This window comes from Dendropsophus ebraccatus, chromosome 9 (genome assembly GCF_027789765.1).
Source record: "Dendropsophus ebraccatus isolate aDenEbr1 chromosome 9, aDenEbr1.pat, whole genome shotgun sequence".
Lineage (NCBI taxonomy): Eukaryota > Metazoa > Chordata > Amphibia > Anura > Hylidae > Dendropsophus > Dendropsophus ebraccatus.
Genome location: NC_091462.1, coordinates 41366685 through 41379739, shown reverse-complemented (window position 1 = coordinate 41379739; position 13055 = coordinate 41366685). Strand labels below are relative to the sequence as shown.

Sequence of the window (13055 nt, the reverse complement as noted above, 5' to 3'; positions counted from 1 at the left end):
TCAGACTCCCCTCCTCCAGGCTGTGCTGCCCTGCTCTGTCGTGTTTTGGTCCATAAGATTGCTGACATGGAGGAGCATGTGACCATGCCCCGCCCCTAAGTGTCCACCACTGAGCCTGTATATGTCTATGGAGAACACAGTGGACAGGGCATGGTCACATGCTCCTCCATGTCAGCCATTTTGTGGACTGAAACAAAACAGAGCAGGGCAGCCCAGCCTGGTGAAGGGGAGTCTGATTTTAGCTCTATAAGGTACAGAGGGAGCTGCTGTCAGTATATACAGTGACTAAACTTACTAATACTTTGTACTGGCCTATTTTACTATAAAGTGGCCAACCCCTTTAAGTGTGAAATGTCCATACTGGTTCATTATGCTCTAAGCTCATCCACTCGAGTTGAATATTTTTGATACCCATTAAAGTAACGTTTAAACTTTTGATTAATTCTCGGGTCAGAAAAATTGAATTCTACCTGCCAGAACAACGCATTAAAGATTTATTAAAAAAAGAAATATATATTGTTCTGGTAGGTAGAACTCCTTTTTCTGACCCAAAGTACCATAGAGTAAAATTATACATTTCTGGCAGCCTGCAGCCACCAGCAGGAGGAGCTTTGAAGCTCACTGCAGACTGTACATTGAACTCAATAATAGGTATGCAGTAAGTTCCTTAGCTCCCCTAATGGAGGCTTCAAAATGCAAGTTAAGATTTACCTGTGTTGGTTTTTTGTTATTTGGCAATGGAGCTTTGCCCTCTATAAAGGATATATTAAGAACTAATAAGAAATGAAGCAAGGCAGAATGTTTGACCTATGCTGCAGAGAATCAATGATAAGAAGTTGGTCACAGAAAAATTTAACCATCACATATACTTAAGTATATTCAAGAAACTGATGGTTGACCTCAGGGAGATCAACCAAAACACCGATTCCCATTAGTGAATCTAGGAACATTGCCCTCTGGGAAATCAAACACGCAAAAGTACCATCACGTTTTTCTCAGTCAGTGAGCTAGTCAGACCTTCCTCCGCAAAGGAACAACCAAACTAAGGGGGATCTCCAGTCAAGGAAACCACCTTCCAACAAGCCACAATAAAAAAAAATTACAGGTCTTGTAAAATACCTTAGCAAGGTATCCATCCACAGACAGCTGTTTTGGGGTATTTGTCCCTCATCTTTGTAGAGTAGGATTCTGGCTAGTGGGAGCAAAGGCTTACTGGGCTAGGCTATTTTGATTGTGGCTTGTTGGAAGGTGGTTTCTTTGACTGGAGATCCCCCTTGGCTTGGTTGTTCCTTTTTGGAGGAAGGTCTAGATAGCTCAATAATGTTGAGAAACACGTGATGGTGTCTCCGCAGTACTTTTGCATATACTTGGGTATAAACTATACGTATAAACTCATAAAAATGGGGCAACAACCATCCAAAAGTAAAGTTAATTAGTCTTTATGACAATATTTCAGATCTTACCAGATCACCATGCCCGCTAATTAGCCTTTTAAATGCAGCTGTCAAAGTTGACAGCTGCCTTTAAAATGCTGCTTTGTCCCTTCCCTGGTGTCTAGCAGGGGGGATCGTCCCCCCGCAACATGGTCACAGAGGAGTGATCCCTGCATCTGTTACAGGCCAGGGTCTGCATCTTAATGGCTCTGATCCTGGCCCTGCTGCAGCAGCCGAAAGCAATAGAATGCCAATCTCATGGATCTGTGCTGTATATCTATACTGCATAGATCTCAATGAGAGATCAGAATAGTAATACTAGAAGTCCCCAGGGGGCTTAATAAAAAATCCTCTCCCCTAATAAAGGTTTGCATCATCCCTTTTTCGCCATTTTATAAATAAATAAATAAATAAACATATTTGGTATCGCCCTGTGTATAATTGCCCAAACCATCAATTTGCGCGTAAGCGGGAAAAAAAAATCCAAAGTGCAAAATTGCGCATTTTTGGTCGCATCAAATCCAGAAAAATTGTAATAATAAGCTATCAAAAAGTGTGCAATCAATGTACCGATAGAAAGTACAGATCCTGGCACAAAAAAATGACACCTCAGACAGCCCCATAGACCAAAGGATAAAAGCCCTATAAGCATGGTAAAAGAGCGATTTTAAGGAACATTTATTTTTTAAAAAAGGCTTTAATTTTTTAAAAGCAGTCAAACAAAATATAAGTTACACAAGTCACATATCGTTGTAATTTTTTTTTTCTTTCAATTTCATCACACATTGAATTTGTTTCTGGTTTTGCAGCATATTTTATGCAAAAATTAAGCCTGCCATTGCAAAGTACAATCAGTGGCACAAAAAATAAGGGCTCATGTGGGTCTGTAGGTGAAAAAATGCAAGCCTTATGGCCTTTTAAACACGAGGAGGAAAAAATTAAAGCGCAAAAATTAAAATTAGTCCGGTCCTGAAGGGGTTAAAAGTCTCAGGTCACATATCCAGCCATAGCTTTAGTAGGACATAACAAGCATGTAAAGCACTGCAAGCATGCAAGCCGCACAGAAAGAGAATAAAGTAATCTAATCTAGAATTGAGTTTGTTCTAGAATTGTTTAGGATTTGCTTAGTCAGACATGATAACACAATTCTTCAGGCTGGAAACACTGTTCTATAGTTATCCAACAAAACAACCGGACGACCACATTCTCACTCCCGGCTGTATGAATAAATCAAATGGATAATTAACCACAATATCCCACTGACCAAATGCAAAGCACTTTTGTCAAACATTTGCCTGAAAGTAATGCACCACAGCAAGTCATAAGAAGGAAATAGCACCCGCCAACTCTAATGGCAACATTGTATAGAGTTTAGTGTTAAATGAGTGAACATAACACTTTAGCCCTTTGAGAGCAACCCCAAGACCGAGCAGATGCATTATTTAGCAGTCATTAGGGGAACAAAGGGAAGCACGGAAAACTAAAATGTTAACTCAAAAGGATATTTCTTGGTAGCAGGTGCGTAATAGGTAATAACTGAGCATACAACCATATTTACAATGACCCCTGTCTGACTCCTGTGGTCCCTGCTGATCATTAGTATTAAGGAGCTCAGGTGCTAGGAAAGAAGCCATTGACTATAATGGGCCCACTATGTGGCTACGGGTAAGTCCAGAGCTGGAATGAGTTAGTGGCATAGTGCTGTCCTAGTATTCCACGGAGGTCACTTCAGCACATAACACATCAGTGGTATTTCCTAGCAAAATAACAGAATGTGTCACCTAAACTTTTTTTTTTTTTTTTTTTTTTTTTTATAATTACAGCCAGATACTGGAACATGGAACACTACACATAACAATTGAGAGAGCTAATGCATGTAAAAACTACCAAGGGATGCTCCCATTGCTCCAACACAGAACATGTATACCTAAGAAAAGCAAGATTTTGGGGCACCCACAATAATAAAGAATAACTTACATGGTATATCAAAAATCTATCTATCACATCTAGTGGATATACATAAAAAAAACACTTAAAAAACCACGAGGGACATTTACTAAGGAGTCTTGAATTAGAATGTGTGCAACTATTCTAATGGGGATTGGTGTGTATTTTGTTCCAATATTTTGTGACTGATTTATTAACATGTAGCAAAAAGTCGCACAAAAAGCTGCACAAAAGGAAAAATTGCGCAAACATATTCACCTGATATTGACCAAACGTAGCCCTGCACCTGTTTGTGCGACTTTATAAAAATTTGCAAATGTTACATTGGGCGATAATACCGGATTATGCAAATTTTTGGGTGAATACTCAAAAAAGGCAGATTAAAAAAAAGTTGCATCTAAGAAATATTCGCCTGTCGAATACTGGTTCATAAATAGAACTTAGACCGAAACTGGGTGAAAAATCCAATTTTTCACCTAAAAATAGGCGCAAAGCTCTTGATAAATTTCCCCCCAAGTGTTTTTAGATGTATGTCCACTAGATGTGATAGATGTGAAGTTCAATAAAGAATGTAATTTTTAATATACTATCTAATTTATTCTTTATTATTGTGGCTGCCCCAAAATATTGCTTTTCTTTTCTTGGGTATACAGATACTTGAACATGTTCTTTTTTATATCATATTATAAGAGCAGTCATTTTTCCTGAGCTATTTTGAACAGCATTCAGAGTTATGCATTACAGACATAGACACAAACTGACCAATACCCTATTCACATGAAGGAAATATTTTTTGGGTATGCTCTGTGACCTGTGCAGGAAGGGGGAGGTTGACGTCTGAGTTTAGCTATAATCTTATCTATCTACTGATTTTGCCTTTCACTAAACCTGCATATTATTTCATAATGCAGACTGTAAAATAATAATAAAAAAAAAAATCTTAAAAAACATGTTTAACATAAAAACTTGATTTAAACAATAGGTTGTGTTTTCATGATACATGCTGTTTCTAGTTTAACCAGTGCAGGCTGAACTCCTCTATTTTCCAAAGCCCTTTTTGAAGTGAAAGGAGTCCTGGCCATGCATGCAAGGTGCACTCTAATTATTCCAGGGGACATTTTGCCTCTGTTTTCATGATAGAAGTGGATCCTGTTAGTTGGACCCCCACTGGTCAGCTACAGTAGTTATCCCCTATACTATAAATAGCAGATAACCCCATTAAAGCAAATGTGTCCTGACCACCTACCAACAGCCTTTGTCTGTGTTTGTTATTTCATACGCCCATACGCCCCTTTCATACGCCCCTTTGCGTATTCACAGTGCTAGGGTCCCGGAAATGCTAGGCCCCACCTCTGACACTTTCATGGCCCAAATAAAAGCATTTTCAATGTAAATACAAACACAGACACATGCAACAAAGGTATCCCCTGAATGCTTTTATTGCTATCTATCCAGTGCCAAGCTCTGTAGGCAGTTAGTGACAGATTCACTTTAAAAAGACATTTCACATGTCACATCAGTTTTCCAGCAGCTCAAAACCACTCAACATTTTCATCCCAACCCAGCTCCCTCCCCTCATCCTTTTGTCAATCGGTATAGCATAAAGCCTACTAAATGCTTTACACTGGTATTTTTATCCTATTGACCCACGACTAGAGATGAGCGAACCGGGTTCGGGTTTGAGTTGATCCGAACCCGAACGTTTGGTATTTGATTATTTGGGGCTGCTGAACTTGGATAAAGCTCTAAGGTTGTCTGGAAAACATGGATACAGCCAATGACTATATCCATGTTTTCCACATAGCCTTAGGGCTTTATCCAACTTCAGCAGCCACCGCTAATCATATGTCGAAAGTTTGGGTTCGGATCGACTCGAGCATGCTCAAGGTTCGCTCATCTCTACCCACGACCAATGAGACTGGTATTAAGAATAGAGAAAGTAACTATTTGATCCATGTAGCAGGTGCTGTAGAATTCGGAGAGTCTCATCATGGGTCCAAATGTAAGTTAGTGTCACTGTCATTATAACTTTTAAAATCTAAATCAAGAGTAGATGTGAAATAAAGCAAGTTTGCCATATACATTCATTATTTTTGTTGTTGTTATCATGCTGTAAAACAAAGCTGAACCAGAAATCCAGGTCCAGTCTCCTGAAGGTAGATTTTCTGACTTGCTGGTTGAAAAAAACAGACTAAACACAGGAATTCCGGCCAGTCCATCAGTCACATGACTGCCTTCTCTCTGCGAGTGCTCAGATGGCCTGGGATACACAGGACTTCCTGTTTTCTGGCTCTTTATAGAAAAAAAAGAGTCAGAAAACAGGAAGTGCCGTGTTCTCCATGATAACTAAAAGAAAATTAACGTAAATTGCAAATTTGCTTCATATCACATCTACTTTTGGTTTATGTTTTGAAAGTTATAACGACCGTGACACTTTAAAAATCAAGTATAAAGCACTTATTTATGTGGGAGCAGTGCTTCTTTAAAGGCATCTCATATAACAATACGATGGCATAGGTATTACATAGTACTCGCCAATAATAAGCACTTCAGTAAATTCCATTAAAAGTCCACTAAGGCTGAAACACAAGTTGGCTTTTCATGTTAACAACATTTAGAAAGCTTCTATTATCTGAGATAACACTGTGGATGTGAAGGGCAATGTCAGATTCCATTACAGCAGTAGCTGGAAACTGCATTCAGCAAGTTCTAATCCCACTTTATAGGCAGAATATGTGACCATTATTGCTGAGGCTGGTCACTTTCAGACTATATAGTGGCTTGTCCTGCACTTTGCAGTATGTATAAAGAGAAAGGACTTAAATGTTGGGGTCAGGACACCTTTAAAGAGTACCGTGGCACTGTAGCTCTCCTTCTATTGCAGCACTACAACTCCCAGCTGTTAACCAGTCACAGGGTAGAGACCATGGCTACAGAATATAGAAACATCATTCCTTTCAGTGCCTTTCCATACCATTGATACACAGCAGCCGCTATTTCTAACATATATTGAGTGAAAAGAAATGTTCCACAGGTCAATTATATTTCAGTAATGAACTCTGCTCAATCCATAATACTTGACTGTGGATTCTGATGGGTTGATAGATGTATTCTCCAAATGCATGTGAAACAGCAAATCAGCTTCACAATGCCCACAGTCAATGAATGCAAAGTAAAATGTAATATTTCTAATTCAGCCGATACATTTGATTTGTCAGCTCTCACACAATGGGAAGATGTATTAATATAGCCAAACCTTAGACTGGCATAAGGCAGGTTTCATAGAGTGCAGTTATGGTGCATATTCATCTAGCTACAAAGAGAGACAAAAGCTTTATACTTTTTTCTTTTAGATTTAGTACTGTGTGAAGCCCTAAAGTTTTCTTATTTTAATAAGTAACAGCATATTTCTTGCATATGCCATAACTTGCTGATTCTAATAAGTTACAGCATATTGCTCAGATGTGCCTTAACTTGCTGATCCCAACTGCAAAGATCCCCAGGGATCACAAAAACAAAGGGGCCAAAGCCTCTCTTTACAGCATCAAGTCCAGGTGCTGTATGGGAAATTACAACTCAACCCTGTTGATGGGAGATGCAGTGAAAATATCAGGAAGCCCCTTGTGGGCGGTCCCAACAGTTGGACCTCCCCCGATCAGTAAGTGATGGCATTTTCTGGTAAATTATTATAACTTAAGAGGAAAACCCTCTTTGTGACACTCTATCTTTTATACCTACTCAGTGCTATGTGGACTAAATCTAAGAATTCAACCCTGTTCATGTGAGCTGCAGTGAAAATATCAGGAAGCCCCTCGGGGGCGGTCCCAGCTGTTGGACCTCTCCCGATCAGTAAGTGATATTGGTATTTCCTGGTTATTTGTTATAACATTTTAAGAGAAAAAACCCTCTTTGTGACACACTATGTTTTATACCTACTTCGTGCTATGTGGACTAATTCTAAGAAGGATTTTTAAAAAACTTTTGCAGATGGTTTGTACTATTTATGTCAAACAGTTTAGACAATTTTAGGTTGAAGCCACACAAGTCACGGTCTTATGAAGAGAAGTATTTCATCCTAGTCTCTGATTAAACTTCTGTCCGTAGTGGAAACCATGATGCATTGTCAGATCTGTCAAACAACAGATGCCAAAAGTACCCGACAAGAACCCACAGATTGGCATTTATCATGAGCTATGAGGCATCTTACAGAATACATCACAGCCATCACTGATATTAATGGGATTCTCTGTACTTGATTGGGATAAATGATTGCACATGGTAATCTACTTGAAATATTTTAAAAACCATATGAACCAGAGAAGGATGTTAACCATTTAAGGGCTACTTGCCACAAATTAACTGGAGCCGGTCCCATTTTTTTTATTCCACCCCCAGCTGCAGGCTGGTGAATATATTTACCATTGATGATCGGTGTCCCGCACCATGGCATCATTATAGTCCTACAGCGCAGCTCAGATTCCACCGGCAGATACGTCACATCTTATCTGACACCTCTTCTTTCTCCAGGGCTATTGAAGGCCTGAAGTCAGGGTCTCCAATACATCTCTATGAGAGTGCACTGAAGACCCTGACGCCTGTCCTCCTTAGCTGCAGGCCAATGGCCAAGAGGTCACGAGGTTACCCGCATGATTTCAACAGCACTGTAGGACCGGAATGAGGCTACGGCGCAGGGCATCGATCATCAATGGTAAGTATATGTGCCAGTGTTCATGCATTTTATTGGTCATGTGACTGATAACATAATTGTTGTGATATTAGTAGTACCAGTAGGAAGAAGTGAGAAACTAGACTCAGCTCAATGTTTTATATTCTGTATCAATAAAGAATTATTTGTAACTTATTTGGAGTTATGTAACACTTAAAAAGTGGTTTTCCCTCAGCTTAACCTCAATATGTCCTCATTTCTGACCTTTAGGGAATAAATATAATAAAATAAAAAGATAAATACTATCAAGTGTAGCAATTGCTATGGGGCCCTTGGAGAGAAGAGGCACAGCCTTGGTTAGTCCTATTCTTTTTGTTACTGTGTAACATCCTTACCTCCTCAAACTCCAGCAATGTCTGGCTGAATGCCACCGGTGTGTGTCCCTGTTCTCTGAGCCAGGGCCGTCTGCCCAGTGACATCACGGAAACCACAACGTCCCTGGTAACGTGAGGGGCTGCAGGCCCACGTCACCCAGCGGGAGGTTTAAATATTGTAGCAGCGCCACAGTATACCGAATGACTGGCAGGTCTCAAAGTACAAAGTGCTCAAGCTGCAAGTGTGCAAGATGAGGATCCGGGGGCCGGTCCTATGAAGTTCTAGACCGGACCTATTTAAACCTCCCCCAGTCTCCTAGTACTCACTGGCTATTGCACTAGCGTGCGCTGTGTTCTCGTTCTATTTTCTGCTGTGTTATCTGTTTTTTTCTCTGTTTTGGTACTTTGCTGCTCGTTTGGTTTGACCACGGCCTGATTGACTACCCCTTATTTGTAAGTTCGTCTTGTCTGTGTTTTCATGTATATAATAAGTTGTGGTCGCCCAGTTGCCTGCAGTTACTTAGGTTCACTGCTGTTAATAGTATTAAATGGGCACTATTGTTATAACTTGATCAGTCCGGGTCTAAGTATTCAGACTCGTACCAATCATCAGAATGAGCATAAGAGGACAGCGCTGTGCCAGCATAATCACTCAGGCTCCATAGACTTACATTATGAGCCTGACTAATCACGTGACACAGAGCCAGGAGAGGACCGTGCTTAGTGTGATCAGTATAGCTCTGAACACTCATTTTAATAGCCCAGCAAATAAAAAAATATATATAAATGTACAACTGATACATACTAGATGGCTTAAAAGTGTCTATGCCTGTACATTTTATACCAGAAATACACACTTGCCATGATTTTAAAAAGTTAAAATCGGGACATCAAAAGGGTTTGCCATGTAAAACAGATTGATGGCCTATCTACAGGATAGGTTATCAATCACTGAACGCCAGGTTGCTGACATCCAGCACCTCCACCAATCAGCTGCTTAGCCCCACACTACCTAGTGAATGGCCCGATTCACAATTGTAGCTGTTGAGTGTAGCGGCCGGACCTGTAACTGCAACTCAGGTGTCATTCACTTTGATGGGAGCTGAACTGCAGTTACATGTAGTCCCACAGTGAACCAAGACAAACTTCCTCTATCCCTGCTCACTGTATAATGCAGGTGCTGAGCAGCTGATTGGTGGGGGTTCTTAGGAAACTCCTCTAAGTCTTCCCCTGGGAATGGCTGAGAACAATGCAAAGTTGTGCAATTGCCCTTTCAGTCTGTTACTATTTGCATAACCATCTCTACAAATTCAAAAGTTACCAATTATGCTATTAAATATGGTATCCCACCCATATTAGAAATACCATTACCCTGTGATTCCAAACCATGTGACCATGTCCACTACACATTGTTTCTGACTTTGTGCCCGCCTCTACCAGCTTCACTCAACAGACTTACACCAACAAGTACTTTCCTTAGGATGGATGCTCTATTGTATTCCTCCTAAAACTATCACTGTATTCTTACTTCATGATGCTTGGTCTCCCAATATTCAGGTGAGTAGCGTTCAGGTATCTTTCCCAATATAATATAGGCAGATTTCATAACACAGTTATAGATTTAAGGTGACTGCTATAGTATAATCACCACCTTTAAGGGGAAAAGTTCTGTGACAGTCACAAGAACTCCGATGCCAGATTCCACCCATGGCTTCTCACCCCCGTAGAGAAATATCGAGGTCAGATGATGGTTGCCATAAAGTACTATTTTACCTCGGCAGGAGTTTCTATGAAGCCCTAGGCTCCTTCTTAACTATATCAGGAGAAACTTCTTACAATAAGATGTAACATACTTCGAGCATGTTCCCTAACTTATAAGTGAAATGAATCTAAAGTTACTTAAACATTATAAAACATTGCATTGCAGATACAAATTCTGGCAGTAAGTAAAGTAAAATAAAAGAAACCTGACATATAATAAGATTATTATATCACTCAGTGATCAGGATGACACGAGGATCTAACAGCACATGGTGATGAGATAGTAGGAACATACTGAGCATGTACAGTACCATAGCAGTCACTATGTACAGTAGAAACAATGTGCATTCTGACAAACTTCTCAAAGGGGATTGTTCTGCACTAGACAGACTGGTGGTCATACCACAAGCACTATATAAATAGTCCCATGTATAATATAATAATATAATAAAATATATTATATTATATAAAGTAAACACAAACATGAGATTTAATAAATAGAAGCTTTAAATACTATATACAGTATATAATATTCATCAATACGTCTCGCCATGCAAAGATGCTAAATATAGTAACAAATCCAAGTATCAAAGGTAAGTAATATCTAAAAATATGACGTCTTCTTGTATTTAATTAAACTTAACATAATAATATGTGATATTGTGTGATTAACTAAGATACTCTATGAACAATGAAGATACAGATATTGCAAGAATCATGCTCCTCACCAGAGTTGTGCTGCTAGTGAGGGGTCCTCGGAAAACTCCTTTGACGTTACGGAAGTGTCCGTTGCTCAGGTGCGAGGAGCTGATGACAATGTAGTAGCACTCCATCCCTCCATTACATGCGATACGATGTTCAGCGTGAGCTGCCGGGCAGCGGTGTCCTGACTAATAATGCAGAGTGAGATGATCTGCGGGGAGAGTGGAGGAAAGTGTGTGCAGCTGCCTGAGGATCTCTCGTATCTCTCTGATGGGCTGTGAGCTCCAGTATTACTGCTGCCTGACAAACACTGTTATTATTATACGGGAGGGCTATGTCGCTCCATTAAACTGAGCCAATGGAAGGGAGGCGCCTAAGCTAAAACACACAGAGCTGTCAGGAGAAAGCTTATGTCACATGCTGCTCTGATCTGCTCTATGGAAGGCGCTGTATATTGTCGCTGCACTTACAATGCGTTCAGCAGACTGCTCACTTACTGACTATAGAGCGGCTACATGCCAAGATCTAGTAGAAAGGAAGGAGGAGTGCTACTGTGTGTAATGTGGCAGCTAAAAGAGCTCATAATAAACTCATCAACTACTTTTGCTTAGTATGCAAAGACATGAAAGATGCATTACGTTACGTATATAATTTTACATAGGATAGACACTATGGTAAGAAGGAAAAGCATCACTGGAGCAATGTATAACAATAATGAAATGGGTGCAGGTCCTATGACACTCACTGTGTCTCATAACAATAGTAGGAAGTACAGTGGGGCTTTGGAATTCAAGCATAACTCGTGTGGGACTGTGCGTACAATCCAAATCACTCTTAAACCAAAGCAAATTTTCCCATAAGAAATCACTGAAATGCAGACAATTGGTTCCACACCCCCAAAAATAATGATTTTTAAAAATTCTGAATAACGTGTAAAACAAATAAAACAAACGTTTAGAAACAGCTAAATGTTTCATATTATAAGTTACTGTACAGTATAGCAATCAGCATGTGGAGTATATACACACTATGTGCATAAGAATGGAAAAAAAAATCGCAGTTTGTAGATACAGGATTAGGCTATGTTCACACTACGTATATGTCCGTCCGTAGTTCGTACGTGGCCGGACATGTGCGGCTGAAACTACGGCCGTGTGAAAAATAGACATGCAGGCGAATTGCGAACATACGCCCGTAGTATAGTTATGCTTCCTAGCTTGTTTCGAAGCGGTCTGAAGCAGGTCATTTACTTGGAAATCTTCGCCCAGCCCAGTAAACCACACAGAACCTTTTAATATAAAAATCAAGTTCGATTTGGCTGAAATAAGTGCTCCGTACAGGGCCGCATTGAAATCCACGGCCGTGAGATGGAACAGTTCCAGCCTCAAACAATGGTCTTGTTCTTTTTTCACGGCGCCGTATATGATCCGTAGCTCATACGTAGTGTGCATTGTGTGGCCGTATATCGTATACTTTCCAGGGTACGCATCAACCTCATAACTGCGGGCGTATATTCGCGGTTCGCACTACGGCCGGAAACATACATAGTGTGAATATAGCCTAAACCTGCAGATCCCCATAATGCAGTAGTGTAGTACAACAGGCTAGAATAGAGAAGCAGGGCTGCTGTCAGAGGTCTGTGTGGTCACATGACAGCAATGGGGAAGGGGTGTGTGTTCAGCATGGACCAATCAGCAAGCGAGAATCATAGAACTGTGCAGGAGGACAGTGATAGAAACTTCTCTATACAGAAGTGTGTATGGCTGAGTGCAAGTGCAGGCACATTATAGCAGCAGTGTGTATAGTTGAGTGCAAGTGCAATAGCAACAGTGTGCATAGCTGAGTGTGAGTGCAGCCACATTATAACAGTAATGGAGAGGATGGGAAACACAAGGGCTGACAGAGACTGCAGGGAGCATAAAGAAATGAGCAGAGCAGATGTGTCTATATAAATGCAGCACTCTCTGTCCAGGGAAAGAGGGGTAACAGCTATAAAGAGATAATATCCACAGTCCTGTCTCCTCATGCAAGTTAAAGTTAAAGTTGAGCCAAGAGCCACCGTGCGTATATTGGAATACTAAGGTCAGGGGCCGAATGTCTGTCGGCTGTTTAACAGACCATTAAATTAAATAACTTAAATGATAAGAGAGCAATAATTTAGTAATGCCAGAA

At 40.3% G+C, this 13055-nt stretch overlaps 1 protein-coding gene across 1 annotated transcript in view; it reads right to left on the bottom strand.

Annotated features, from left to right (window-relative positions):
• ZNF804A (zinc finger protein 804A) overlaps positions 1-11014 on the bottom strand; it is a 124299-nt gene extending 113285 nt beyond the window's left edge. The window contains exon 1 of the mRNA XM_069984860.1: positions 10910-11014. Within this exon, the coding sequence (XP_069840961.1) occupies positions 10910-11014 (105 nt within the window). The remainder of the gene's footprint in view (positions 1-10909) is intronic.
• Positions 11015-13055: the final 2041 nt, after the last annotated feature.